The 26,718-nt window shown below is 42.6% G+C and overlaps 1 protein-coding gene across 2 annotated transcripts in view; it reads right to left on the bottom strand.

The window, feature by feature from the left end:
• BCAT1 (branched chain amino acid transaminase 1) overlaps positions 1–26,718 on the bottom strand; it is a gene marked incomplete at its 5' end in the record, with an annotated part of 103,937 nt that overhangs the window by 57,398 nt on the left and 19,821 nt on the right. Inside the window, 3 exons of one of the 2 annotated variants that reach the window (XM_080810703.1) lie at positions 234–434; positions 10,409–10,480; positions 11,565–11,756. In XM_080810703.1, the coding sequence (XP_080666829.1) occupies positions 234–434; positions 10,409–10,480; positions 11,565–11,756 (465 nt within the window). Of the gene's footprint in view, positions 1–233; positions 435–10,408; positions 10,481–11,564; positions 11,757–26,718 lie in introns of those variants that run through there. The other variant, XM_080810702.1, reaches the window with a different exon arrangement.

Raw genomic sequence — 26,718 nt, 5'->3', positions numbered from 1 at the left:
GCAAATGATTTTTTTATTGACATAGCAAAAAGTTCAAGATTATCCGAAAGAGGAGTTCTTAAGATTTACCTTCAGTCCAACTGTCCATGGAAAAAGTTTTGAAGACATTTATGATTTCCTCGAGTAAATCTGATAAAGCCCATCCTGCCCCAAAGCTGGTTTAGCAGGAAGAGCTACTTCGTACTCACAGCGAAGACCTAGCACATCACCATCACTGATTTCCTTGTACTTACCTCCACGGCGTAGTGGAAAGCTGAGGAGCCTGGGTGCAAAGACAGGTTCTGAAGAGGCTTGATACGCGGTTTCTCCCATCCACACTCTGAGGACCACTCCACTGTCAACATGTGATCCGTGAACACAGTTCCAAAAACCAGAGTACTTGGGTCTGGTTTTTCCTTTAAAATGGAGGCTGGTGTGATTATTAGATCTTTCGCCTGAGGAAGAAAAATCGGCACCATTAAAGAAAAGTTACTGGACATCCCCCGGCTGCATGATACAGAGGGTGAAAAGACAAAATTTAGGTCACTGGCTATGAAAAAGTGAAATCATTTGACTTTTAAATGCTGGCAACTAACTCAGAAATTTAACAACACTACGTGAGCCAAACAAATCTTGTTGGCATTCAGAATCTGGCTTGCTGTTTGAAATCTCTACTGTACACAGACTAATAAATAAAGACCAGTGATATTTAGAAACAGGGACAAAGTAGCAGAAGGGGCAAAATGATGGACAAAGGAGAACACATGCCTTCCTCGCTCTCACCACAGGACTTCTATCAAGCACTCAGGAATGAGGGAAGGGGTGTCTTCTAGAATAATGATAGCAATACTCATAATGATGTATTAAACTAAAATTAAAGTCATTAAGAATCGAATCTCTTGGTGATGGTTGTACTCCAGCTCCCTCAAAGAATTCTTGGCACAAGCCTTCAAAACCCCCTGGGTACATCATAGAAGAAAGGAAGAGAATGAAACAAATGTTTTCCTCTTTGAAAACAGAGAAGTAGAGAATGTACACCAAGATATAAATCCTCTATTCTGTGTTGAGGAAACAGTGAACAAAAGACCTCTTATTGAAAGCAAGAAAAATAAGAGTAATAGGAAACAACTTCACACAGCACCATTACACCAACTCCCCACAAAGCCAGCTTGCGCATTACAAATGGCCAAACACACACACCCCAATCACAGTACCATCTCTAACTTCACAACAGCTGTAGACAGCAGACAAACCATAGGGTAAGGAGCTTTTTGATCAGTAAAAACAATATTAACCAGGGACAGGTTCAACTTGTTAACAGGTTGTAAGGAAGGTCAAACTCCATAAGAGTACTCATTGCCCCCCAAAATCAAGTACAGAAGTTCCCTTTAGATCATCAGCTCTTATCCTTATAGTTAAGATGATCCAGGGGCACCTGGGTGGCTCAGTCGGTTAAATATCTAACTCTTGATTTCAGCTTGGGTTATGATCTCGGGGTCATGAGATTGAGCCCCATGTCAGCTCCGGGTTGGGCATGGGGCCTGTTTAAGATTCCCTCTCTCCCGTTCCCCTTCCCTGCCTCGTGCACATGCTCTTTAAAAAAAAAAAAAAAAAAAAAAAAAAAAAATCCAGTCGCTTCTGATTAATTCACTGCCTTACACATGCCTCAGTCACTTGATATATTATGAATGATAATCAGTTTTATTTTTATAATAATATTCAGCTGAATGTATTCTAAAACAACAAGAAAGCTTACATTCCAGGGAAGCCTAAGGCACTAAAGGTAACATATTACTGTAATTTTCAGGTTTAGTAATGTTACTTTGGAATATGCCAATAAAATGCCAAATTTGGAGGCAAATGGACTTTCTTTTACCACTATTTAATCCAAGTAAGTAAATTAACTTAAAACCCTTTATTGAGTGCAGAAAAAGAATTTATTTAAAGGGATACACTCCAGCTCAATTATTTTGTTCCCTGAATCCCATCTCTCTCCCTTTATCCTCTAGACCTCATCCCCCAAATAGGATATTGGGCAAATTTCACCAGAAGGCTAAATGCAGCCTTCTGGTCTATTTTGTAAATCAAAGTTTTATTGGAATACAGTCACACTGTTCTTTTAGCTTTAACGATGGCATCGTCCATGAATAATGACAGAAACGTTATGGCCCTCAAGCCTAAATTATTTATTATTTGACCCATTAAAAAGTTTGCCAGTCCCTCTAGACTGTTTAGACAAGAACTGAGTAGATATTCCCGTGAAATCTCTGACCCTAGCACAGTGCCTCGCACACACAATACAGTACATCTTAAATGCTGAAAATAACATTCGGCTGATTTCAGGTACTCCCTGAGGGATGACAGGCTCATCTGCAGAAGATGGCCAGGGTTTAAAGGGAGTAAAATTCTAACATAAACATTTCATTACATGAATGGTTTCACAGTGTTCTTGCACAATGAAGCACTTGGGACTTGGCTTTAGTTAGCCTTTTTAAGTGGCTTTTCTTAGCCTTGGGCTAAGAAAAATCTGTAACCATATCACTAGAGTTACATAAACAATGCAAATTTTCACCTATTAAAACTACTAATAAAAATTTCTCAGTAACAGGGGAAAAGAGTAAGACCCAGAACAGAAAGGTGAGAGTAGGTAAAGATGGAGAAGTGAGAGTATGAGTAGAAGATGTGAGTTTTTTCTGCTTGCTGAATTTGGGGTATGTCTTCGATACCTCAAAGGCAACAGACCTTAGCCTTTCCCCCTAATGACAGAATGAATACTTTGCATGGTTCTTCAAAAGTAAAATAAAAATCACCTTCTCTGTTATTTCTATCATTAGCTAACCCATTCTCCCATGAGCTAATCAATACGAAATCAACTATATATGATCCTTACAGCTTTCAGAATTTCCAGGCTCTCCAATAAATAACCACCTGCCATGAAACCAATAGGCCATGGGATATATACTTTGTATCAATAACAATCTACATAATATTTAAAAACAAGACTACGGCCTCATATAAAACAGCTTTTTTATTTTTCCTTCCCTTGCTCTTTCTTCCATATCTACTTTATTATTCTTAGTATTCACTCAATGAACACTTACTGCACCAGCACAATGGTTCAGGCACTGCACTAAGCAAGCACAAGAGATGCAAAGATGCCTGTGGCTCAGTCCCGCCTCCTCAGCAAATTCAACGTCAGCCGTGGACAGACAGGAAGCAGCCGCTGTGAGCAAGTATTACTCATCCAACCTATTATCTGCTGAGCTACTGTGTACCCACTGTTACAGGCCCAAAGGAATCTCTGGGAGCAAAACAAGTAAAGTCCTGTTCTCTCAGTGCAGGGAAAACAGTATAAAGAATTAAGTGGATAAAGAGAGGTAAGGAGGTGATTAGTGCTATGAAGAAAATGAAAGCTGCTTAAAAGGATAGTATGGGGAAGAAAAACCTATTTTTGGTGAAAGGGTTGGGAATGACCTCTCTGATGAGGTGTCCTTTGAGCAGAGACTTGAATGAAAAAAGAAGGTAGGCCATGTAGATATCTAGAGGCTAAGTATTTGAGGCAGAGGAAGTAAGGGCCCAGGTCTTGAGAGGGGAATAGACTTGGCATGTTCAAAGAACCGGGAAGGCTCAGTGTGGCAGGAATTCAGGAAATGTGGGGAAAATGGAGTGGCAGAAGATGTCACAGAGGCACTGTGGCTGCTGGAAAAGCAGAAAGCTCTGGGCCAAGAAAACTAGTTATTTCATGCTATACTGACCAACATTCCAGTTCTCCATGGGTTCTGACTCCATGCAATTAAGAGTGTACCCTGTCTTGGGGCACCTTGGTGGCTCTGTCAGTTGAGTGTCTGACTGGATTTTGGCTCAGGTCATGATTTCAGTCAAGGTCCTGGGATCAAGCCCCACATTGGGATCTGCAAGGAGTCTGCTTGAGGATTCTCTCTCTCCCTCTTCCCCACTCCCCACTTGCACACACACTTTCATAAATAAGCTTTGAAAAAAAAAAAAAAGACTGTACCCCATCTTCCTTATTTCCCCAGGAATCTTTACCAAAGAGGCTGCTAACAATTAAAACAACTCCAGTTTACCTTTACTCCAGGCAATTTGAAGTAGCCATCAGGGATAATACTAGAGGTATGGCTACCATTCTTTCTTAATTTTTTAAAAATATGAAGGAACAAAGCAGGAAGGGGAAGAAAGATAGTTTGACAGTGGCAAAATACAAAAATCTGGGTAACACTGAGTTTTTTTCCTTAAGCCTCTACATTTCCTCCTCTGCATCAGAGATCCTCAGCCCTGGCTATACATTGGATTTAAATACGAAGCTTTTTAGAAACACTAAACCACACTCCATTCCAGAACTGAACCAGAACCTCACAGGGAAAGGGCAGGGGAGTGGCTGGTTGTTCGTTCAAACTTACCCACGATATTCTAACTGGTCACTCAGGGTTCAGAACCATTCTACACTATCTCCCTTGAAGATTTCAGCAGCTGCGAGGAACAATGGTTTCCAACACTGGCTGCTGAATTGGTTCACCTGGGAAGTTTTTTGTTTTTTGTTTTTTTGTTTGTTTGTTTAAGGAAATGCCACTGCCCATGCTGTAGCCAAGATGGACAAAAACTCCAGGAAAAAAATGAAAGAAACTCAGGAGTGGGACTTCACCTCTATTTTCACTGAAGGCTCTCCAGGAGATTCCAAGGCACTGGAAACGCTGAGAACCACTTAGGAGATTCAAGTCTCATTTGTGAATTCTTACCAAAAGCCATACATTATTTCATAAGCACAGGACCTTGGTGATCTCAAACTGAATGTATCTAAAATAGGGCACATGTTTCCGCCAAAACTTGATCCCTATTTCTGATATCATATTACATTCTACGTCTTTCCTTCTTAATCCTTAATTCATCTAATAAGAGGAATGCATGTTTATTTTTAAATTCTACGGTAAAGCGAAGAAAAATGAAAAGTATAAAATTCCCAACATTCAAAAAATAAACAAATCACTAACATTTCCAACTAGTACCCTGGCCACCATGTTCCCACTCCCCAGACATGACCTCCAATAAAAATCCATTGTGCATGTTTTCCTATATTTCCTTTACATCTTCATTACTTTCAAGATAATATACCATCCTCAATGACTTTCTCCCAGTCCTCAGCTTCCCCATCAGTAACTGAGACATGCGTACTTTCAAGAATCTCTTTAATAAGTCTGATTTCTCCATTTCTACCATCCCCCAGGAGCAACTATCCTGTATCTCTTCCCTGTCATCTCGGAACATAATCACATGCTTGATCATCATCTTCAGTGTCCATGAGTAGCTGAATGACCACAGATAAGTCCAAATCAAATTTAGCTGCAAAATCAAGTACCCCAAGTATGGCACTAACTTCTTTTGTCAATTCTACCTCTCACTAATGTCCTGCATTAACCGTCTACTTATCACTCAGCAATGCGTTCAGTTGCAAGTAAGTCAAGCACAGAAAGAGGAGTTGGTTTTCTCACATCAGTCTGGAGGAGCCAGGCCTGGCAGTAGCCCAGCATCTCAAGACCCTTTGATTTTCTGAGCCTTCTCCTCTGAGTCCAAAGAAAGCTCATTATAGGGCGCCTGGGTGGCTCAGTGGGTTAAAGCCTCTGCCTTCGGCCCAGGTCATGATCCCAGGGTCCTGGGATCGAGCCCTGCATCAGGCTCTCTGCTCTGCAGGGAGCCTGCTTCCCCCTCTCTCTGCCTGCCTCCCTGCCTACTTGTGATCTGTGTCTGTCAAATAAATAAATAAAATTAAAAAAAAAAAAAAAAGAAAGCTCATTATAGCTGTAGCTTCAGCTTTCATGATTTTCAAGGTCCAAAGATAGGGGAGAAAAAGGATAACAGCAGCCAAGTCGCAAGAGCAAAATTTCCCCAGGAATTCCCATATGCCTGATTGGTCAGACATGTGTCCCGCTGACTATCTAGCTGCAAGGGAGGCTAGCAAGGCAGGTCAGAGAACTGCAAAGAGCATCAAGGAACATCAAGTCGATAAGGAACCTGGGTGGGCTGTACTAGTGGTACACACTGACCCAGCGGCTCAACGCTGACCAGTTCTTAAGCATTCTTGTCTACGTGCCTCTGTTTAACATGGAAGGACTAAACTTGGCTACAGATGCCTTCCCACCGTCACCTTTTTTTCTTCTTTCTCTACCTGTCACACCGGACATATGGTGTAGCCAGTTTATCCCACTCCTTTCGTCCTCCTGGAGGAAGTGTGGAAACTTCCTCCTGCAGGAAGTGTGTAATGCCCCATCTGGCCCAGCAGTCTGGTGGTATCCTCAGCTTTTCCAACTGCCTAGCAGTTGCTCATACAAGCCCTCTATATAGACATCCCAACCCCCAGAATGTTTGGTTTGGCTCTATAAAATCTTTTAGTTAATTTGAACAATTGGAAAAGGGAGTCATTTCTTTAGATTATGTTGGACTCTCATTTAGCACAGTAACTATTACACACATGAAATATGTGCTAATAATTCTGTTCTAAATTTTGCTAAACATTGGGGTGCCTGGGTGGCTCAGTGGATTAAGCCTGTGCCTTCGGCTCAGGTCACGATCTCAGGGTCCTGGAATCAAGCCCCACATCAGGCTCTCTGCTTAGCGGGGAGCCTGCTTCCGCCTCTTTCTCTGCCTACTTGTGATCTCTGTCTGTCAAATAAATAAATAAAATCTTAATTTTTTTTTTTTTTTTTTTTTTTGCTAAGCATGGATTGATCTTCATGGTTTGGGATCTCTCAACAAAACAGACTGCTGTAGTTTTTATAAAAATCTTGTGTACTTGCTGTATTTCATAAAAGACCCTTTTGTTAATACAAATCCTTAAAGAACCAACTTTAAGAATGATCATGGCCCAGTATCCCAGTATGTAATTTTTACTTTTCTGAACTGTCCTTAAAATACTTCTAGGACTACTCACCACTCACAGTGATCCATTGACCCTGTGAGAGCAAGTTAATTAATGGCAAAGATATAGAACAAGGAAGGTGTTTTTATGCTGGACTTAGTGCTCTTGTAATTATAACTTGATACTATTAGTTAAGTTCCTGGAAACTGAGTACAAATGATTAAATTACCAGGTATTCTGTTTTAGTAAGCCACTACATCCTTTTGTAAGATGTGACTTATTAACGATAGGAGTAGCAACCCTCTGATTTTCTAATTTGTAAATGATTGCCCTATATGCAGTTTTTCAAAGTAATACACAACTGAGTGCCTTCAGCATTTCATCAAGAAGTCTAATTTCTGTCATGTAAAACAATTTCTGGGAGGCCAGGGTGACTCGGTTAAACATCCGACTCTTGATTTTGGCTCGGGTCATGATCTTGAGACGTGTGATGGAGCCCCATAGAGGGCTCCAGGCTGAGTGTGGAACCGGTTTAAGATTTTCTCTCCCCCTCTCTCTTTGCCCACCTAGGCAACCCTTCCCCAATGTGCATGTGCTCCCTCAAAAAAAAAACAAACAAAGAACAAAAAACAAAAAAAGAAACACACACACACACACACACACACACACACACAAAACCCCAAAACAAAAAGCAAAACAAAACTTCTCTAATTCTAGAAACTAAAACTAACAGCTTTTAACCTGAGCTCCAAGAGAAATTACCCAAGAATATTAAATCAAAACAACCAGTAAACTGAATGAAATTCAAAAATAACCAATATTAGCTGAAGGTTTGTGACTGGTTTTGAGTATATGTGAAATCTAGTTCTAAAGGGGGAAAAAATCTTTGTTTGGCATACAAGAAACAAATTTTGCAAACAGTTTTCAATCACTGTTTAGAAACCTTTTTCTGCATTTGCTTTCCAAAGATGGATAAAAATAACAGTATCTGTAAAACGACATTTTCTCCTACATAATTAATCTGTCTCCTTCTGATGCTCCATGTTCTCTGATGACTTCAAAGCCAGGATGTTTCTGGCCATATGCTTGTGGAAGAATGTGGAAGGCCACAATGACTGGATTGTGAAACAACAAGAAATAACTGACAAAAACAAAGCATACTAAAAACAGCAACTTCCGAACTCAAAATTCATGCTTGGGTACCATCTGCTCTGAAATGGGGAAGCCCGGAGCAGGCTGATGTGACCTGGTTGCACCCGAGGGCTTGTATTAACCAGCATTCTGGCCACATCTCTTGCTCACCACTCAAAATCGTATCTGTACTTCTCTGCACTGGACACAATACGTAAATGTTTAAAAGCTATCTCTGCATTACAAGTGTATCAGAAAATGCATAACTTTGTTCTACAATAAGTGCATTTTTCTTACTCTATTTGGAAAGCCTTAGGTGCTAATTTCATTAGAGATATTCTTTTAAAATCTAATAGAGGGGTGCCTGGGTGGCTCGGTCGATTGAGTGGGGCAGGGGGTGTTCTGCTTGTGGATCCTCTCTCCCTTCCCTCTGCCCCTCACCCAGCTTGCTTGCTCATGCTCTCTCTCAAATAAACAAATAAATCCTTAAGAAGATCAAATCCAGTCTAATAGAAAGGTAGAAAGGGGAGAATTGCAGATGTAGAGTGTCACACTCTGTGGAGAGCTACTGAGGAGGGGAAAGTGGAAGAAACAGACAGCTGGTCTCTTTGAAACACAGAAGGCTCTCGAGTCCATAGAAAGATTCTGTAGGATTCCCCAGTAATAAGGCATCTCAATTTTGGGCCTTGTTGGAAACTGCAACCTCACTTTAAAAGGACTGTATCAAGATGGAGGAAGGGATGCAATATGAAAACTCAATGAGAAACTCAAAAGGCAACTTAAAAATACAAATGCAGAAAATAAAGGAAAAGAAAACTTTGCTTTTTGTCAAAAGCAACACTGATCCTATAAAACCCACATTTCTCCCCAAAATTATTAATTTCATTTTTCCCTTGCCTCATTACATATGCACTGTGAATACAATCACCATTACAGCATGTTTTAATATGTAAATACAAGTGGAGAATGTCAGTACACTCCCCCTTTAACTAAAACCTAATATACAGAAATCTAAATTCAACAAATAGATTATTTATATTAAGAACTAATTTTTAAAAAGATTTATGTGAGAGAGAGAGAGAGAGGGGAAGAAACTCCAGCGGATGGATTCCCTGCTGAGCTCTAGCCCAGTGCAGGGCTCAATGGACCCTTATCCCCAACCACCACCACGAGATCATGACCTGAGCTGAAACCATGAACAGGACCTGAGTCCAACGCTCAACGGACTGCGCCACCCAGGGACCCTAACACTATGAATTAATTTTAACTTCATAAGAATTCTCTATGTATAAAAATATAAAGGCCTTTTGGGAAAAAATCACATTTGTCTGTATACCCTTTGAGGAATATACCTACTATATAAAATAACCCTGAGAGATTATCAAATAGTCTGTTTTATCTCATTCTTTCTAGAATCCATATCTCAATATCTAAGTCCCCAGAGTATATCCGAACTTGGCCTTCATAAACTAGATGAGTAGACTAGATCAGCTATAAGGCTCTAGAGGATATTATTTTTAAAGGACTAGGAATATTATGGACAAATAAAACTCAAAAACTTATCCTAGTAAGGAAATTACTATATTCTTATCTATCATCTAATATTATTATTATTTTTAATCCTGAGAGCACAGACCTTATCTTGAATTTATCCTCAGATTTCCAATGCCTACCACATAGTAAGAGCTGGGTGTGTGGGAAATTGATGAGTCAAGTTTCCACTCCCTCTCTGAACCCTGCCAGGATGTGAGATCATTAGGACACTCTGTGCTACGGATGACAATAGACAGTGACTGAAATAGGCAGGAGAGTAGAGGGAGACATAAAGAGAAGAAAAACCCTCCCTGGTTGGTAAGAAGCTGTGGGGTGGGGTGGAGAGAATTCCACCCCACATAGAGAACATAACAATACACCCTATCTTTGTATTTTTATGATTTTCAAAGTGCTTTTACAAGACTCTTTCTCATTTTCTCATTAGTTGCCTGGGAAGTTATATGAGATTACTTAATATATAAACCCCATAATTCATAAAGAAAGTAAGGAAGTACAACACATTTACTGTAAAATGTTAGGTGTTGCTTTAAACAGAAAAATGATAAGTGTAACTTTTCCCACTAGTGAAGGGTTATACTTATTTATACGATCAGATAAACCTCTAGGTGAATATTTACAAATTAATTGTTTTCCAAGAAAAAGTTATGACTCATGAAATGAAATAAACAATAACTGTCTGGTAATTTTAGATGTGAAGATATTACTGCTCCCCAAATGATACCCCCCCTCCCAAGAATGGAATTTAAAATGTATGGCAGCATACCTAAAATACTATATAACCCACAGGTGAAAATTGCCCAAATCTCAACAAGAATTAGATTTATTCAGTTGATTCAGTTGATTGCTGTTTCACTTAACCTCTGGCAAATAACTTACCCTGAAAGTCCCCACCACCTCCTTTGATCCCGCTTCTCCAGTACATTCTGGGGAGCATCCGTTATTGCAGTCCTTAAAGAAGAATTAAATTCATTAAGTAAAGCCAGGTGGGTAACTTCGGCCTGGGGTAATCAGGATCGCTTACCATCACACCGCGGGCCCCGCTCAGGTACCCGAGCAAACAGGGAAAGGAGGCTCAAGCACCCAGGCACCAGCCCCAAAGGAGAGCGTCCTGGGAGCGTTGTCCTTCACTTTCCACCCTTCCGGACGACGCAGCTGTTTTCGTCCTCCACCGCTGGCTTAGGGCAGACCGGTTAAATTCCAGGGTCGCCCTACAGAGCCAGGGTTCACCAGCAAAGAACAAGAAGGTAATTGTCCCCCCTTATATCCGAGTAAATAGTCTAGACTAGGGTTTTAAGCCATTTATAGAAAAATCTCCCGGGCGCGCTCAGCCTCGTGGTCTTGTCAATCACTCGCGCACAATAGCAAGACTGGAAAAGGGATAAGGACGAGAATAAACCATTTTCTCCAAGGACAGGGTCCTGCAATGCAGGCGCGTGGACACCAAACCTCACAGGTTAAGGACAAAACCTCAGCGAATTAGGCAGTAATATAAAAGAGACTTAAGAACACAATGGAAGTGGGACGAATTGGGGAAAGGTGCAGACCTTTAAAAAGAAAAGAAAAAAATAAAAAAATCCTAATCTGCTAAATAGCTACGTGAGAGAGGGGGGGAAAGGGAGGGATTCAAGGAGGCAGAAGGCTGCGGTCAAAATATTTTGGGGTGGTGAAAGCACGGAGGATGTGGCTGTCAGTTCTGGCCACCCAGAAATTCCGCTTCCCCATCCTCCCCCAAAGCGGCTTCCATGGCGACCCTCGCGTTCCCGATGGCTGTCAGCGCCGCGCTCCACAGCAGGTCACCGGCTGGGCGTTAGACCTGGCGGGCAGGGGCCTCTCCAAAGCGGAGTTCGCGGGCTGGAGGTCTAAATTTCTCTTAGGGTTGGGGAAGGAAGAAACGGCTGGGTGGAGACAACGGCGATGCGCGGCGAAGCAGGATGGTGCAGGAAACGCCAGCACTGCGCCCGACCAGGCCGGCTGGCTTCGGAGAGCCCGGGTCCATTCCGCCCCCCTTCCACAAACGCCCGGGTTCAAGTACCTGACGGGCGAGGGCCGCAACGGCGCGGGTTGGGCTGGCCATGGGGAGCCTCCGGGAGCGCGGGGCTGCGGAGAGAGGCGGCTGCACGCAGCGCGCGGCTGGACGCGAAAGCGGGTGGCGCGGCGCGGGCTGCCACCGCCGGGGGCCCCGCGCCAGGGCGAGGCGCAGGGAACGACGCAGTCCCTCTAGCATCCCTGGAGGAGGAGCCTCCACCGGTCGGGTCCCTCTCGCTGTTCAGCGGGGAAAACCAAAGCCCTCGTCCCCGCCACCTGGTCCCGGGCTGGGGCACGGGAATGCGCGCCGCAGGCGAGCGCCTTTCCAAATGCAGGCACTTCATGAGCGTCCTTATTTACCAAACAACCCCTGGGTTAGCGGCCCGGAAACGCCCCTCGGCCAAGGCGAAGGCCACCTTGGAGGAAATTAATTTACATTAGGGGAGAGTTTCCTTGCACAAACCGACTAAAGGCAGTTTGCAGCCCAGGACTGGCAGTTGGGCACTGCTCTCATCTGCCACCCACCCGCACGCGCAAAGCGATGAGGGAAAACGTGAATCTGGGTTTTCGATTTCTTTGCGCCACCTACTCGAGTGGATTTGTTGCGGGGTGTAGCAGGGCTCCCAGGCTCAGTCATATCTCTACGAGCTCTTTCTGCCCCGAGACCTCGGTGCTACTTAGACCCACCCTATTCAGCGTTTTCAGGCAAAATAGACTGTGGAGAGCTCCCCAATCGAACCGAGCTTTCTGATGTAAGCCCGTGAGCGCAACATTTATAAAGAGAGCTGATAAAGCGACCTTTGAAAGGGAAAAGGAAGCTGCTGCCTCCTCTGCTGTGTTCTCCTAGGGCAACGTCAGCCTAAGTTATGAGCTTTTCTGGGCTTCAGAACTAATAGGAAGTGGTGACTTAGGCTGATTTGTTCTTGGAAAGGAGGAGGGCCATTTATTCTGGGTAAGTGCGGTTAAATCTGGTCTGCTTTTAGAATTGATTTCATACAGCCTTCTCGACAATATAGCTCTAATCTTATCAACTCAGAAGACATTGATTTCTCCCTTCCTCCTCTCCTTTCATAAAAGGCATAGAAAAGCCTCTTATGAAGCTCCAAAGACCATATAGCCCAGGCAGGTCACAGGTCCCTGTAAACCAGTCTCTTTGAAGAAATTTAAAATCAAATTAAAAATAGAAAGTACAGACTAAACTCTAAGGCTGCCATTTTCCAACCTCGTCCCCACGCCTAAAAATAAGAAGCCCTTGTCTGAAGAATTAACAATTGATTTGCATTCAAAAGCTTGATTTAACTGACTACAGCAGACCTGCATTAAAAGCCTATAATTGTTTTAAAGATAGATACTATACAGCTCCAGTTTTCTTGCTATTTTACATGTTACTTGTAAATCCTTGCTTTTCAGTCAAGAAAGCATATATAATACAAGAATGAGGTTATTAAAGAATTACCACAGTGCCACTTATACCTCTCATCTTGTCAGAACTTTGCACAGGGGCATCTGTATTAACTGCTTCTACTTCCCACTTCAAGTGGCTGCAGTTGGATTCCTGTCCAGTTATTCCACCTGAACAAGGCTCCTAATAGCCTTCATTTTGCTCAGCCCAATGGTTTTGCTTCATGTGCATTTTTTTAAATTTATTTATTTGACAGAGAGAGAGATCATAAGTAGGCAGAGAGGCAGGCAGAGAGAGAGGGGGAATCAGGCTCCCTGCCGAGCAGAGAGCCCCATGTGGGGCTGATGTGGGGCTCGATCCCAGGACCCTGGGATCATGACCTGATCCAAAGGCAGAGGCTTTAACCCACTGAGCCACCCAGGTGCCCCATGCTTCCTGTGCATTTTCATGGCTGACCCTATGTGGTGATTGATGAGGGAGCAGGAGGCTGGCTGAGGACAAAGCAAAAGCTGGCACCTTGCACCTCCTTCCATCCACTCCCCTCGGTAATATGTGTAGCATTCCTCAGGCACCCCTGACCGCCATAAATGAGAAACAAATAGTTAACTTGCAGAGATCACAATCCTGCAAGACAGGAATCTCCCAACTATCTTGATGTTAATGGCTTGCCAAAAGACAACATTGATCAAGCCTCGGGTATCCCGGCACCTTGTAGGCCCTCTTTAGCATATGAAAGCTCCATTGAAACCTCGCGTTCCCTTACCTTCCCCCAGCTGCAGGGTACTTAACCTGCCATCCCTCACAACCGGGGCAGCAGCTCTTCTTGCCCATGGGTCCTGTCCCCGTGCTTTAATATACCACCATTTTGCACCAAAGATGTCTCAAGAATTCTTTCTTGGTCATCGGCTCCAGACCTCAGCCCACCGAACCTCACCTAGGTTCTAGAACTTCATCAGTGATGGCTCCCAAAAACATATTTTGTCAGTCCACCGCTCTTCTGAGCAGTACGTATTTACAGCCAAAAATCTAAGATATTTATTTTGTAGGTAACTTTTGTGAAGGCCAAGGCTCTGGGCTAGGTGCTGGGATGCAGTGTGAGCCTACCTCCATCCCATTATCATGCAATACCTGCAGCCATCTAGAAAAATGTTACTTTGTTGAAAAGCATCAATAAATTCTACAATGTAAAACTGCAAAAGTAACAAGCGCCACCTGTGTTTTACCAGCCTCTAATAATGGAATGTATCCCATTTGGAAAGGTCTGGAAAGGCTTTCCAGCCAGGGATTCTTAATTAGAGACCTGGAGGATAAAATATATTTACTACAAGAAGGGATGAAAAAACATCTGGGGTGAAAGTGAATTCCAGGAAAGGACATCTCCGAGGGGAGAAGGAACATGGTGCTTACAGGAAACAAAAGAGAGCCAGGGCTGGAGTGGAGAAAGCAGAGGGTTCAGGGGGAGGCTGGGAGCAGTGGCAGAGATCCAACCACGCAGAGTGCCTCATAGAGTTAAAGGATAATTTCCCTGATAAAGGTAAAAGCATGACTGTCACATACATATAAAATGAACTTGTATTATAGTCTGTAGTCTTGTATTAATTCCTGTAATGAAGTTACCAGGCAGATGTTAAAACTTACTCGAAGAACAGACACATTTCTGAGTCAGAAACAGTGACATCAATTTGCAATGGACATAAATTAGCTTCTTCCACAATTGAGAAGCTAAATTAACTGAACCGTGACCCTCAGAATTTATTTCACGTGTATTGACAAGAATGATTTTTGCGGGGCACCTGGGTGGCTCAGTGGGTTAAGCCTCTGCCTTCAGCTCAAGTCATGATCCCAGAGTCCTGGGATCGAGCCCTGCATCGGGCTCTCTGCTCGGCAGGGAGTCTACTTTCCCCTCTCCCTCTCTGCCTGCCTCTCTGCCTACTTGTGATCTCTGTCAAATAAATAAATAAAATCTTAAAAAAAAAAAAAGAATGATTTGCTTTCCTATCCATTATCTGTAGAGTAAATCAAAAACAGTGAAACAACATGAAAACGCATAAAAACTGATGGGAATCCTAAGAACAAGCAAAGCCATGGAAAGGTTAGATTAGGTGGGGAATGGAGGTAGAAGTGGACAGGGTTGAAAGCACACTCTGGCTGCAGTTTGAAGATTGGAGGAGGGTCTGGCTGGAAATGGGTTTATAAGAAAGCTATTACAGAACCCACGTAAATGATGATCCTATTCATAAGATGGACTTGGCAGGTGGTAGGTGACCCAGATGAAAAGAAGCAGCCAGATTTCAGCAATCTTTCAATAGAATGGACAAGAGAAGGAACAGGGAGAGAGAAGTGCCAAGAAAGGCTCCTTCGATTCTGGCTTGCTCTTCTGGTTGGTAATATTCACTAAGAAAAATGGAACACTGAAAGACGATGTGGTTTGAGGGGATAAGCAGGAATCTGGTTTGGGACATACTGAGTTTTGGGCCATCTCTGAGACTGGCTGTGGGAGATATGCTTGTCTGAAGTTCAAACGAGAGGTCTGGTTTAGAAGTCAACATTTGAGGAGTCCGTGGCATGGAGGTGGTAACTAATGCTATGGCTATGAGTGAAAATGTCACATCCATGCCTCTGTAAATGGGACAATAGCAACACTTCATGTCTGCCAGTTGGGATGGAGTATCATTACATACATACCATAGGAAAATTATTTAGAACATTGTTTAGTAAGTGTTAATACCTCAATAAATGAAAATAATGATCATTTATCTCAGTTGGCATTTTCTTTTTTTTTTTTTTTTAAAGAATTTATTTATTTATTTGACAGACAGAGATCACAGGTAGGCAGAGAGGCAAGCAGAGAGAGAGGAGGAAGCAGGCTCCCTGCTGAGCAGAGAGCCCGATGTGGGGCTCGATCCCAGGACCCCGGGATCATGACCTGAGCCGAAGGCAGAGGCTTAACCCACTGAGCCACTCAGGCGCCCCTCAGTTGGCATTTTCTTAAAGGGCCAGATAGTAAATACTTTAGCCTTTAGGGCTATGGGGTCTTCGCTGCAATTACTCAGATCTGTCAATGTATTTCAAAGCAGTCATGGGCAGTATGTAAAAGAATGGGCATGGCTGGGTTCCCATAAAACTGTATTTACAAAAATAAGACAGAGCAGATTGGCCAGTTGGCTGTAGGTTGCAGACTCCTACCCAAGGCAGTTGCCCTAACTAGAAACCTGAAGGTTGTCCTTCAAACACAACCAAGTGATTGCCAATATCTATACATTCTAGCTCCAAATATCCCAACAGTCGCCATTTCTCCAGACATATTTCTGCCATCCCAGTACCAAATAGCTTCCAAGTAGCCTCCCCATCTTCAGCCTTGCTTCCTTTTAAAGCATCCTTAGCATGTAGAGAAATCCTCTCCAGATGCAAATCTGAACATATCCGTTGTAGGCTAAAAAATCCTCACTCATCACTCTTACGACAAATATTTTAACAAGCTCTCCCACCCACCTCAAATTCTGATTCCTGCCCCAACTAACTCCCTGGCTCACCTTTTGCTGCTATCCCTCTCACCAGTCACACATTTAACTCCTTCACACCAGGCCTTCTCGCAGCTGGCCATCTGCCTTAAAAAGCCCCCCTGCCATTGGATGGTTGTCTAATCCTTCCTTTCTCAGTTTATATGGCACTTTGTCCTCAGGGAGGCACCCCTGAACCCTATCAAGGTTACCATGGGCTCTTCTGCTCTTTATTTCCATAGAATTTTTTCCATTTCAAAATAACTGCCGTACTTTAATTATTTGATTATTGTTGCTCTAATTTTTCTGACGGTAACTTATGCCTATTCATCGACCTAGAAGTCCTCCCTCACTCAATGCCAGGCACACAGTTGAGATTTATCTGCTATATTGTAGCTCTCTAATTTTTAAAAAGTATATTTCAATATGCTTTGGAATTTCCACTGCCAACATTTACAATATAACAGACTAAAAATGTCCTGAGAGCCCACTTGACTCCTAGACGCAGGCTTCTTCACTAAAAGTCTCTCCCTCACCCTAAATCTTTCTCTTTCCTCTGTTCTCTTCCTTCCGCTATTCCTTCTCTCCCCTTAACTGGCTGTAACATGGGTTTTCAATGTATTCTGTTAAGGGACTGGACCAGTGCTTCCTAATAGAACTTTCTACAATGATGAAAATGTTCTCTACGTTTTCTACAGAGCATTGAAACGTGGTTAGTGTGCCCAAGGTACTGAATTTTTAATTTTGCTTAATTTTAATTAATTTTCTTTTATATTTTACTAGCCACATGTGGCTCTTGTCTCAGTGGAGACTTGAGTATTGTCATGTATTTGGTCCTAGTGGAGGGTTGGTACCCTGGTTCTATCACTTATCAACTGTATGACTTTGGCAAATTACCTGTTTTGAGTCTCACATGTAAAATGAGAGGAATAAGGCAGTGATGAGATTCAGCATGAAGATATGTATAAAGGACCCAGCAATACTTAGCATCTTGGTATTGCTCAATAAGCATTAGCTACTGTTCCATTTCTACTTTTAATTTTCAAAAATCATGATTCTTTGTCACTTAAAGGTAGTCCTTTGATTAGATATATTAATGATCAGAACAATATTATATGGGGGGGACCTTAAAAATATGTATTTAGCTGTTCAAGGGATTTTTACCCAAAGATTTATTTATTTATTTTAGAGAGACAGAGTATGGTGCGGGAGGGAGGAGAGAGAGAGAGAGAGAGACTCTGCACTGAATGCAGAGCCTGATGCAGGGCTTGGTTCATGATCCTGAGATTATGACCTAAGCTAAAACCAAGAGTCAACACTCAACTGACCAAGCCACCTAGGCACCCTCATTGTTACTTTTTCTTTCTTTTTTTTTTTTTTTTAAGATTTTATTTATTTGACAGAGATCACAAGTAGGCAGAGAGGCAGGCAGAGAGGGGTGGGGGAAGCAGGCTCCCCGCTGAGCAGAGAGCTTGATGTGGGGCTCGATCCCAGGACCCTGAGATCATGACTTGAGCCGAAGGCAGAGGCTTAACCCACAGAGCCACCCAGGCGCCCCTGTTTCTTTTTGTTTTTAATGAAATATTTTTAAAAGGCCCAGTTTGGTTCATCAAACAAACTGCATACCTATGATTTACAAGTTTCTGCTTGCCATTTGGAAGGCACAGACAGATGAGGCACAGCTTTTAGCTGTCCTGAGAAAGCCCCACCTCACATCTCTGGAAAGGCGAACGGGAAAGAAATCTTGACAAAAGAATTAATTGGGCTTATTTAATGCCATGCCTCTTTAACCAAGTAAAATGAATACAACATTGTAGTATATATACATAGTTACTGTATCTGTTTCTTAGGGCTGTGGTAACAAAGTACCATAAACTGGCTGGCTTAAAACCACAGATAAGGGGGCACCTGGGTGGCTCAGTTGGTTAAGCATTGGACTCCTGGTTTCAGCTCCAGCCATGATCTTGCCGTTGAAAGATGGAGGCCCAAATTAGGCTCCATGCTCAGTGCAGAGTCTGCTTGAGTGTCTCTCTCCCTTTCCCTCTGCCCCTCCCATCCTAAAATAAATAAATAAATCTTTAAACACACACACACACGCACACTGTCTTGCGATTCTGGGGGCTAGGTGTGGGCAGGGCCTGGCTTCCTTTAAAACCTGCAGTGGAAAATCCTCCCCTCCCTCCCTTCCAGCTTCTGATAACCCCAGGTGTTGCTTGGCGCAAAGCCCCAGCACTTCAGACTCTGAGGGGAGATTACAGGTGTTTCTATTTCCCTCTTCTCATAAGGACACAAGTCATACTGGATTAAGAGCCCCTCCTATTTTAGCTTTACTTCACTCTAACTTGATTACATCTGAAAAGATCCTATTTTCAAATAAGATCGCATTCACAGGTAGTTTAGGATTTCAGCATATCGTTTAGGGGGACTCAATTCAACCCATAACAGCTAACTTTATTTGAAATATAATGATATGACATCTTTAATGTCATGTTTTCTACTTTGAACAATAATTTAACCAATAAAAGGAATTGATTTACAAAACAAAACAAAAAAATATGGCTTTCACACAATGATGTTCCATTAGGACTTGATGATTTTATGAGACCAGATTCTTAATAAAATTTACTTACCGTCTAGGAAACCTCAATCTCAAAAGCAAAAAAGCATAGCTCTAGATGTTTCCCTTCCCTTTCTCACCCCATTCAGTGAGTCACCAATTCATACTGAGACTTCTGCCTGCACATTTCTTCTCCTGCTTCTCTCCTTCCCTGATGGTCCTCACCTGATGGTGGTCTCCCCAGGGGTCCCCTTGGCCCCATCCTTGATCTACCACCTTCTCTATCGGATACATCCTCCATGCTATCGTCTGAGTGCTTGCTCTGAAAAGCTTTTTCTAAACCACTCACTCCCCAACTCAAAACCATAATAATATCTGCTACTGATCCAGCCAGTTATGATATTCTGGGCATGTTGGGTATACATTTTCTTATCTAATATTCAAAAGTGTCCCCACCCCACCCTCTAGATTCTATTTTCTCAATTTTTCAGAGAGGTCAGCTAAATTTCCCCAAGATTGGAGAACTCTAGGTGAAGTCGGTTTGACCACAAAGTATGTGATCTTACCTATAATTCTGAGTTATTCCAGTAGTCCAAATGTTATGATTATATACCCCATCAGAAAAAATGTTAGCATTTATGGCAGACTGTATTTTTCAAGGATGGCCATAATATTATCTTCCGTTATATATACTCTTCTGCCCAACCCCATCAGGAGGTGGCTTATTTTCCCTCCCATTTTGAATCTCGGTAGGCCCTGTGACCGTTTTGACCAACAGAATATGGCACAAATGTAGAAGTAAAAACTGTTCCATTTTTAGGGGCATACTTTCATTGACCTGGCAGCTTCTGCTTCCTTCCTCTTGGAAGGCATTTGTGTCTCCCCCATTTGGAATCCAGACACCATTCTGTATAAAGCTCGAATCCCATGGAGAGACCATGTGCGGGCTCACAAAAACCCAGATGAGCTCCCAGCCAACATCCAACCACTGCCAGCCACATGAGTTCTGTCTTGAACATCCAGCCCCGCAGAGCTTCCAGAAGTCTGACTGAAACCACATAAGAAACCCCAGGTTAAAAGTACCTTGCTGAGCCCAGATGACCCACAGATCATGAAAGCTAATAGTACATTGCTATTTTAAGCCACAAAGCCTTGGGTTGTTTGTTTACACAGCAATGTTAACCAAAGCAGCATACAGGCCTAACATGTTTGCTTAGTTATTTATGAAAATAACCTAATACATAATAAGTCATACACACAAATAGTAGTAAAAAAGGTGACATAATCATGAAATAATTCACATTTTAAAACGTCTTCCAGGGGTCCCTGGGTGGCTCAGAGGGTTAAAGCCTCTGCCTTCGGCTCAGGTCATGATCCCAGGGTCCTGGGATTGAGCCCCACATCGGGCTCTCTCCTTGGCGGGGAGCCTGCTTCCTCCTCTCTCTCTCTGCCTGCCTCTCTGCCTACTTGTGATCTCTCTCTGTCGAAAAAATAAAAAACAAAATATTTAAAACATCTTCCAAGTTACGGTTGTTTTCTTATACCATCCTTGGCTAAAGGTCCAATATACACAAGACCCAAGTAATCATTAATGACAGTAGGTATAAATCCCTTTTAAACAGTCTTGATGACATCAAAATTCTATGGCCCACTGCTATCAGTTCTGATTAAATCATAATATATATTTTTAAAAGATTTTTGTTTATTTGACAGAGACAATGAAAGGGGGAACACAAGCAGGGGGAGTGGGAGAAGGAGAAGCAGGCTCCCCACTGAACAGGGACCCTGATGCGGGACTTGATCCCAGAACCCTGGGATCATGACCCAAGCCGAAGGTAGAAGCTTAACGACTGAGCCACCCAGGCACCCCTAAATCATTAATATTTTTATCTTGGAACATGAATAATGGAGAACTTGTAACAACTGAAAAAATATTAGCTGCCTTATTTTTGTTAGATCCTTGTTCTTACGTTTCCATTATTTTCTTTATTCTGATTTTATGCTTTTAATTTTTTGTGTTTGTTTTGTTTGCAGATATCTTTTAAGGCCAGTTTTCCTTTTTGCCGGGATTATCAATTAATACTGGCTGGCATAATCTGTAAATCTTCTTAACCGAGTTCACATCAAGTGCCACAACCACAGCCTACTGATAGAGGGCAAATGCAGAAAGCCGCACAGGTAGCCCCTTGGGAGAGGTGAAGCTGCCCCTCCCCTCCCCGAGGAAAGCTCAGGACACAGTGATCAACTGACACCCAGGTGGAGCACAGGGTGCCCAGGTCAACCCATGTGAGTTCAATACAAGCAATTTTTCTGACCAGTAAAGAAAACTCACATATAACCAATGCTTCCAGCACCCAGTGTCCTTTGTTGCAGAACCTGGGTGCACACACTCCACTTTGAAACCACTGGGCTCACTGTGCACAGTGCTGAGCTCAGTCTACGTATGCGGCTCTGCACCTTCTGCAGCTGCTCCTCGAGGTTCTTTCTTCATCTCTCCCTTCCTGACCTTCCCCTCACCCTCATTTGCACTTCCCATTTTCCTTTGCACACAGAAGAAACCCTCAGCATGGCAAAGTCTGGGTCATCGTGCAGTCCCCTAAACAGAAGTGACAGATGGATGGAGAGGAACAGACACCTGAGGATTCCAGATAGAATCTAGACTAGAAATAGCATTTCACATTCGGAAATAAGTAAGCTTTTAATTTTGCTTTTTACCAAAATAGAATCACATATGAACTCTGAGAGGGAGAAATTAATCCTAATTAAATGAGGCTGGTATTTTAAAATCCAGAGTATTATATCCTGGATTGCTTTAGAGAACATTTTGTTTTACACCAGCCCGTACGTAAGTAGCTGTTGTGCTGGTAAGAGTCCAGGTTAATCTACTTGGAGGAAATTAACAGCAAGAAGAAAAGGCTCTGGGCTACAACCCAGATGTATTAAGTTTTATTTATGGTTGTTAAGTGCATTATTTACAGCGGAATACACAATATATGACCACTAAGATAAACTGGTTTTAATAATGTGGTAAATAGGGGGGAAAAATGAGATGTGGTTGATGATTGACACTGAGCAAAAGATAAGCACAAAGGAAAATGTGGTATTTGGGGATACACTAATCTTTTGGAAAAAGTTAATGGAAATGCTTTTCCTGGGGCACCTGGGTGGCTCAGTCGGTTAAGTGTCTGCCTTTGTCTCAGGTCATGATCCCAGAGTCCTGGGATCAAGGCCCCTGTCAGGCTCCCTCCTCAGTGGGGAGCCTGCTTCTCCCTTTCCCTCACCCTGCTGCTCCCCTGCCTGTGGTCTCTGTCAAATAAATACATAACATCTTTAAAAAAAATAAAAAAAAGAACGAAAGGAAAAGAAAATGCTTTTCCTGTGAGTGTAACACATCTTCAAGAAAACATAAAATACTAACTTCTCTTAGCTACGTCTCTTTTGCTCTTAGATACGCCGTTCTCCATCAGAAGTAAACAGAGTACTTAATACCCCTTTGAGAACATTCTAAATATGCAACAGAGACACAGATGGGAAGAGAGTCTACCAAGCTTTCTCCTGCTGACAGTAGTACAAGGGCACACCCCACAGATTTGTCATTCCTGATCTGTTTTTTTTTTTTAATAAACCTCAAATACTCTAATTTTAACATGGAGAGATAAAGCCTGGAGGCCTGCTATGCGTCTGTCACCTACCTGGATGAAATAAGGACCCACCCTCTTCAGCGTTCCTCTCCAGCCTTGATGATTCACAAACCAGAATCAAGGCACGGAAGAGGCAAGATTTTTAAACAAAATGGCATTGCCCCTGCTGCTTCCATCTTTAACATAGTCTGAACGGAGACTACGTCAACGCACACCAAACCTTCTGGTTTCTGATGCCATCCTCCACCCCGAGTGGGAGAGAAGTAGCAGTAAGACAGAAAGGAAGCCTGGCAGTGGGTTTATGGTGACTTGATTAGACAAGGTTTTTCTGACACTGTAACGTGAACCATCGATTTCTTTATGTTCTGGTGGCTTGCCGGACAATTCAGAGTGAATGAAAGAAAAGCTTTTTCCTTGTAGACTGGGAGAAGGGCCGTTGTGTAATGGGAGGTAGCAAAGAGAACCAGCAAGATGCTTCCTCTTTGAATGTGTTCCTGCAGGATGGGACTGGGAAAGACTTAAAGAAGGTTGGGAACCTGGAAATTGATTAGCTTCCATAACTTGCATACTGCTTTGGGAAGTCCTCCTGCATTCCCAGGGCTGTGATTGGAGGTTGGAGATGCTAGTTTAGCCTTATACTTGCTAGAACAGTTGTAATGCTAGATTACTGCCCTGCTTGTTTGTGCACCAGTACCTGCCTGTCTGGGCACCAACTTCATTGTCCCTTTCTTTGTTTCTTTTTTCTTTTAAGATTTTATTTATTGGGGGGAGAGAGAGAGAGAGAGAGCATGAGTGGGGTCAGGAGGGGGGACAGAGCAGATGCCCCACTGAGCAAGGAGCCTGATGTGGGGGCTCAATCCTGGGACTATGAGATCATGACCTGAGCCCAAAGGCAGACACTTAACAACTGAGCTACCCAGATGCCGGTCTTTTGGATTTCCAGTACTTAATACACAACCAGGCCAATGTGCAAACCTCAAAAAATATTTTCTGAATAAACTGCTTGAATATATAAATCCACCATGTTTTTATTTAAAGTAAAAATTGATATGATGAATATCAGCTAAACTTATTGTGGTAATCCAAAAAAAATTGATAAACAAACTGATATATTACACACACACACACACACGGAGAGAGGGAGAGGGAGAACAGAAAACTGGTACCTATATAAATTCTATTGTTTTAGGCATAGAAGAATCAAAAATAGATTTTCAATGAGGTGATTTGTTCAGGCTCTGTGTCATAGATATACTGAACCCTACTTGCTAAAACTGCCTGTATCTATTAATAAGATATTTTGCTAATCCCCTCTAGTTTCTGTGTAGTCCCCTTGGAACTTTTTTCTGAGTCTTACTAAGCCATGAGTTCTGAGTTCATTACAAGACTTTGTTTCAAGCTCCAGCTCCATTATCTGGTAGAGATATGACCTTGATGTCTCTAAACCTCATGTTTATATCTTTGAACCTCAGATACCTTCCCTACAGAGGTAAAAATGAACTATGTAAGTGAGAGCATTTTGCAAACCATTGAATAGAGTATGTCACAGTTGTTTCTTCATTCTAACGGAAGGTTACCGAGCTTATAAAGAGACCCTATAATACAGCAGTGAAGCACATAGTGTCTGGGTGACATTGCCAGATTTCATAGTTTGGCAAGCTGGGTCTAGTTACTGCATCTCTCTGTGCCTCAGTTTCTCCATTTGTGAAATGCTATTCATGAACACTAAATGAGAAATTCACGCAAAGCCCATGCCAATACCCAGTGAATTCTCAATTAATGATAGTTATAATTAATAATTACAGTGAAGATTCATCAGTATGAATCTGAAGGGATTTAGAGAAAATTTGGCATCTGTGAAACTGGAATTATTTATAATCTTAGAGAGAAGAAAGGCTCCATAGATACTTCACTTGTCTATAAACCAAACCTTGTGGCATGGCTTCCTGAAAACCCTGCTGCCTGGCTGAGAAGTGGTGGTTTGACCTTAGATGCTCCATAAATCCTCTTGGCGAACCAACCACTCAGTGTGGCCAGATCTCCTTCCATTGTACTAGAAGAGCCAGTATTTTTGTTTGTTTGTTTGTTTGCCTTTCTTCAGATTACTGGAGTAATCTTCTATTGGAAATCCTTTACTGTTTGGATCTGGTATAGTCCTCAAATGACTTAAAACTCACCTCCTCAAAAAAGTCTGGTTAACTTACTTCTCTACTTAAAAAAATTGGTATGGAAGCTCTTTCTCACTAATGATGATGGCCAACATTTTTCTCCCCACTATAAGTAATAAGCCCAATAGATGACAGTCTCAATTTACAAAACTGACATATCATAAGGCTTCTAATATACAAAAGTTTTGCCACAGATGGCTTTTATTCTTTTTTTTTTTTTTAAGATTTTATTTATTTATTTGTCAGAGAGAGAGGACAAGCAGACAGAGTGGCAGGCAGAGGCAAAGAGAGAAGCAAGCAGGCTCCCCGCTGAGCAAGGAGCCCGATGCAGGACTCCATCCTAGGATCCTGGGATCATGACCTGAGCTGAAGGCAGCAACTTAACCAACTGAGCCACCCAGGCATCCCACCACAGATGGCTTTTAAATAGCAATTCAGCTTGTGCATTTGAATGAAAGTAAAAGCGGAAGTTATGACTTTAAAATGATGTAATCACCTGTTGTGTAAAAAACAGGCTCAACAGTAAAGAACTGCACTTCTCTCTACCAATCAATCTTCTGTCATAAAAAAGAGACAGTTTCAAAAGTGTTAGCATATGTGTGTTTTATGTTTACCGGGTGTTTTTTGTTGTGGTGATTCCAGCTACTTCAAATCATCAGAATAATAGCCTATTGGTCATAAATTATTTCTGACCAAATAAAATAGCCTATAACAGGTCTACATTGCAAGGCAGCATCACCACACAGCTCTTTAAAGCAGATAGCCAACCGTACAGAGGAAGTATGGTTTAGTCACAGGAAGCCGCGTGACGTAGAAGATAAAAAAGAGATTAATGAGAATTATTTGGGGCAGGTCGTGTGAGGATTATTAAGGAACATCTATGCCAACAGTTTATTCTATGGGCAATGGGGAGTCTTTTTAAGGCACTGGATTCTAGAAGTCAGAGGTGCTATCATCCTCCTGAGAATGTATGACACAGGTTGGAGCAGGAGGAACTGGAAGAAGGGTGCCTTTCTGGAGCATATTCCAGCCCTCTGGGGCCTGACACAGGAAAAAAAAAAGGAGCAGACAGTGAACGAGGCGATTCTGGGCGCTGCCCCGATGGCTGGCAGACAAAGGGGGCAGGCCAGGTTTCATTATGAAGCCTCCAGTCTCCCCGCATGGTGTTTATATATGCAGGCATGAATGGACAGTTCTCAAGGATGGAGGACTCCTTGAGTACGAGGCTGTTCTAAATCTGGAACCACAGAGCCAGTCGCCCCTGGGATTCTGCCTGGAGTCTGATTTGTACTCTCTGTCAGCTGTCACGCAGTGTGGTGCTTGTGGCATTGAGGCATGTTTCATCCTGGCCTCCAAGTCTTCTCAGTGTTTTGCTTTCTTGATCCGAAGAGTTATCACCTCCCTGACAGATCTTTGGGCTATTTAATGAGATATTCAGAAGCATTCCCTTCACCTCAACACAGCCAATGGACAAACTTTGTAAGAAATACAAAATATAGGGGCTCCTGGGTGACCCAGTGGGTTAAGCAACTGCTTTTGGCTCGGGTCATGATTCCAGGATCCTGGGATCGAGCCCTGCATCAGGCTCCCTGCTCAGCTGGAAGCCTGCTTCTCCCTCTGCCTCTGCTCCTCCCCCAACTCCTGCTCTTTCTCTCTCTAAGTAAATAAATAAAATATTTAAAAAGAAGAGAAATATAATTGTAGAAGGAGTGGATTTATGCTATATCTTTGGTACGTTTTATTTTAATAGTTCCTATTAGTCACAACTTGAGAACCTCCAGAGTTTCTGTCAAAATCCACTCCATGCGCTTTCCCCACTTCGTAACCTTCTGCCATAAATATGTGTTTACTGTGCAGATTGCCAGGGACATATCACAGGAAAGCATGAAGAGA

Source organism: Martes martes, assembly GCF_963455335.1.
Source record: "Martes martes genome assembly, chromosome: 8".
NCBI lineage: Eukaryota > Metazoa > Chordata > Mammalia > Carnivora > Mustelidae > Martes > Martes martes.
This window is presented reverse-complemented; position numbering and strand designations above follow the sequence as displayed.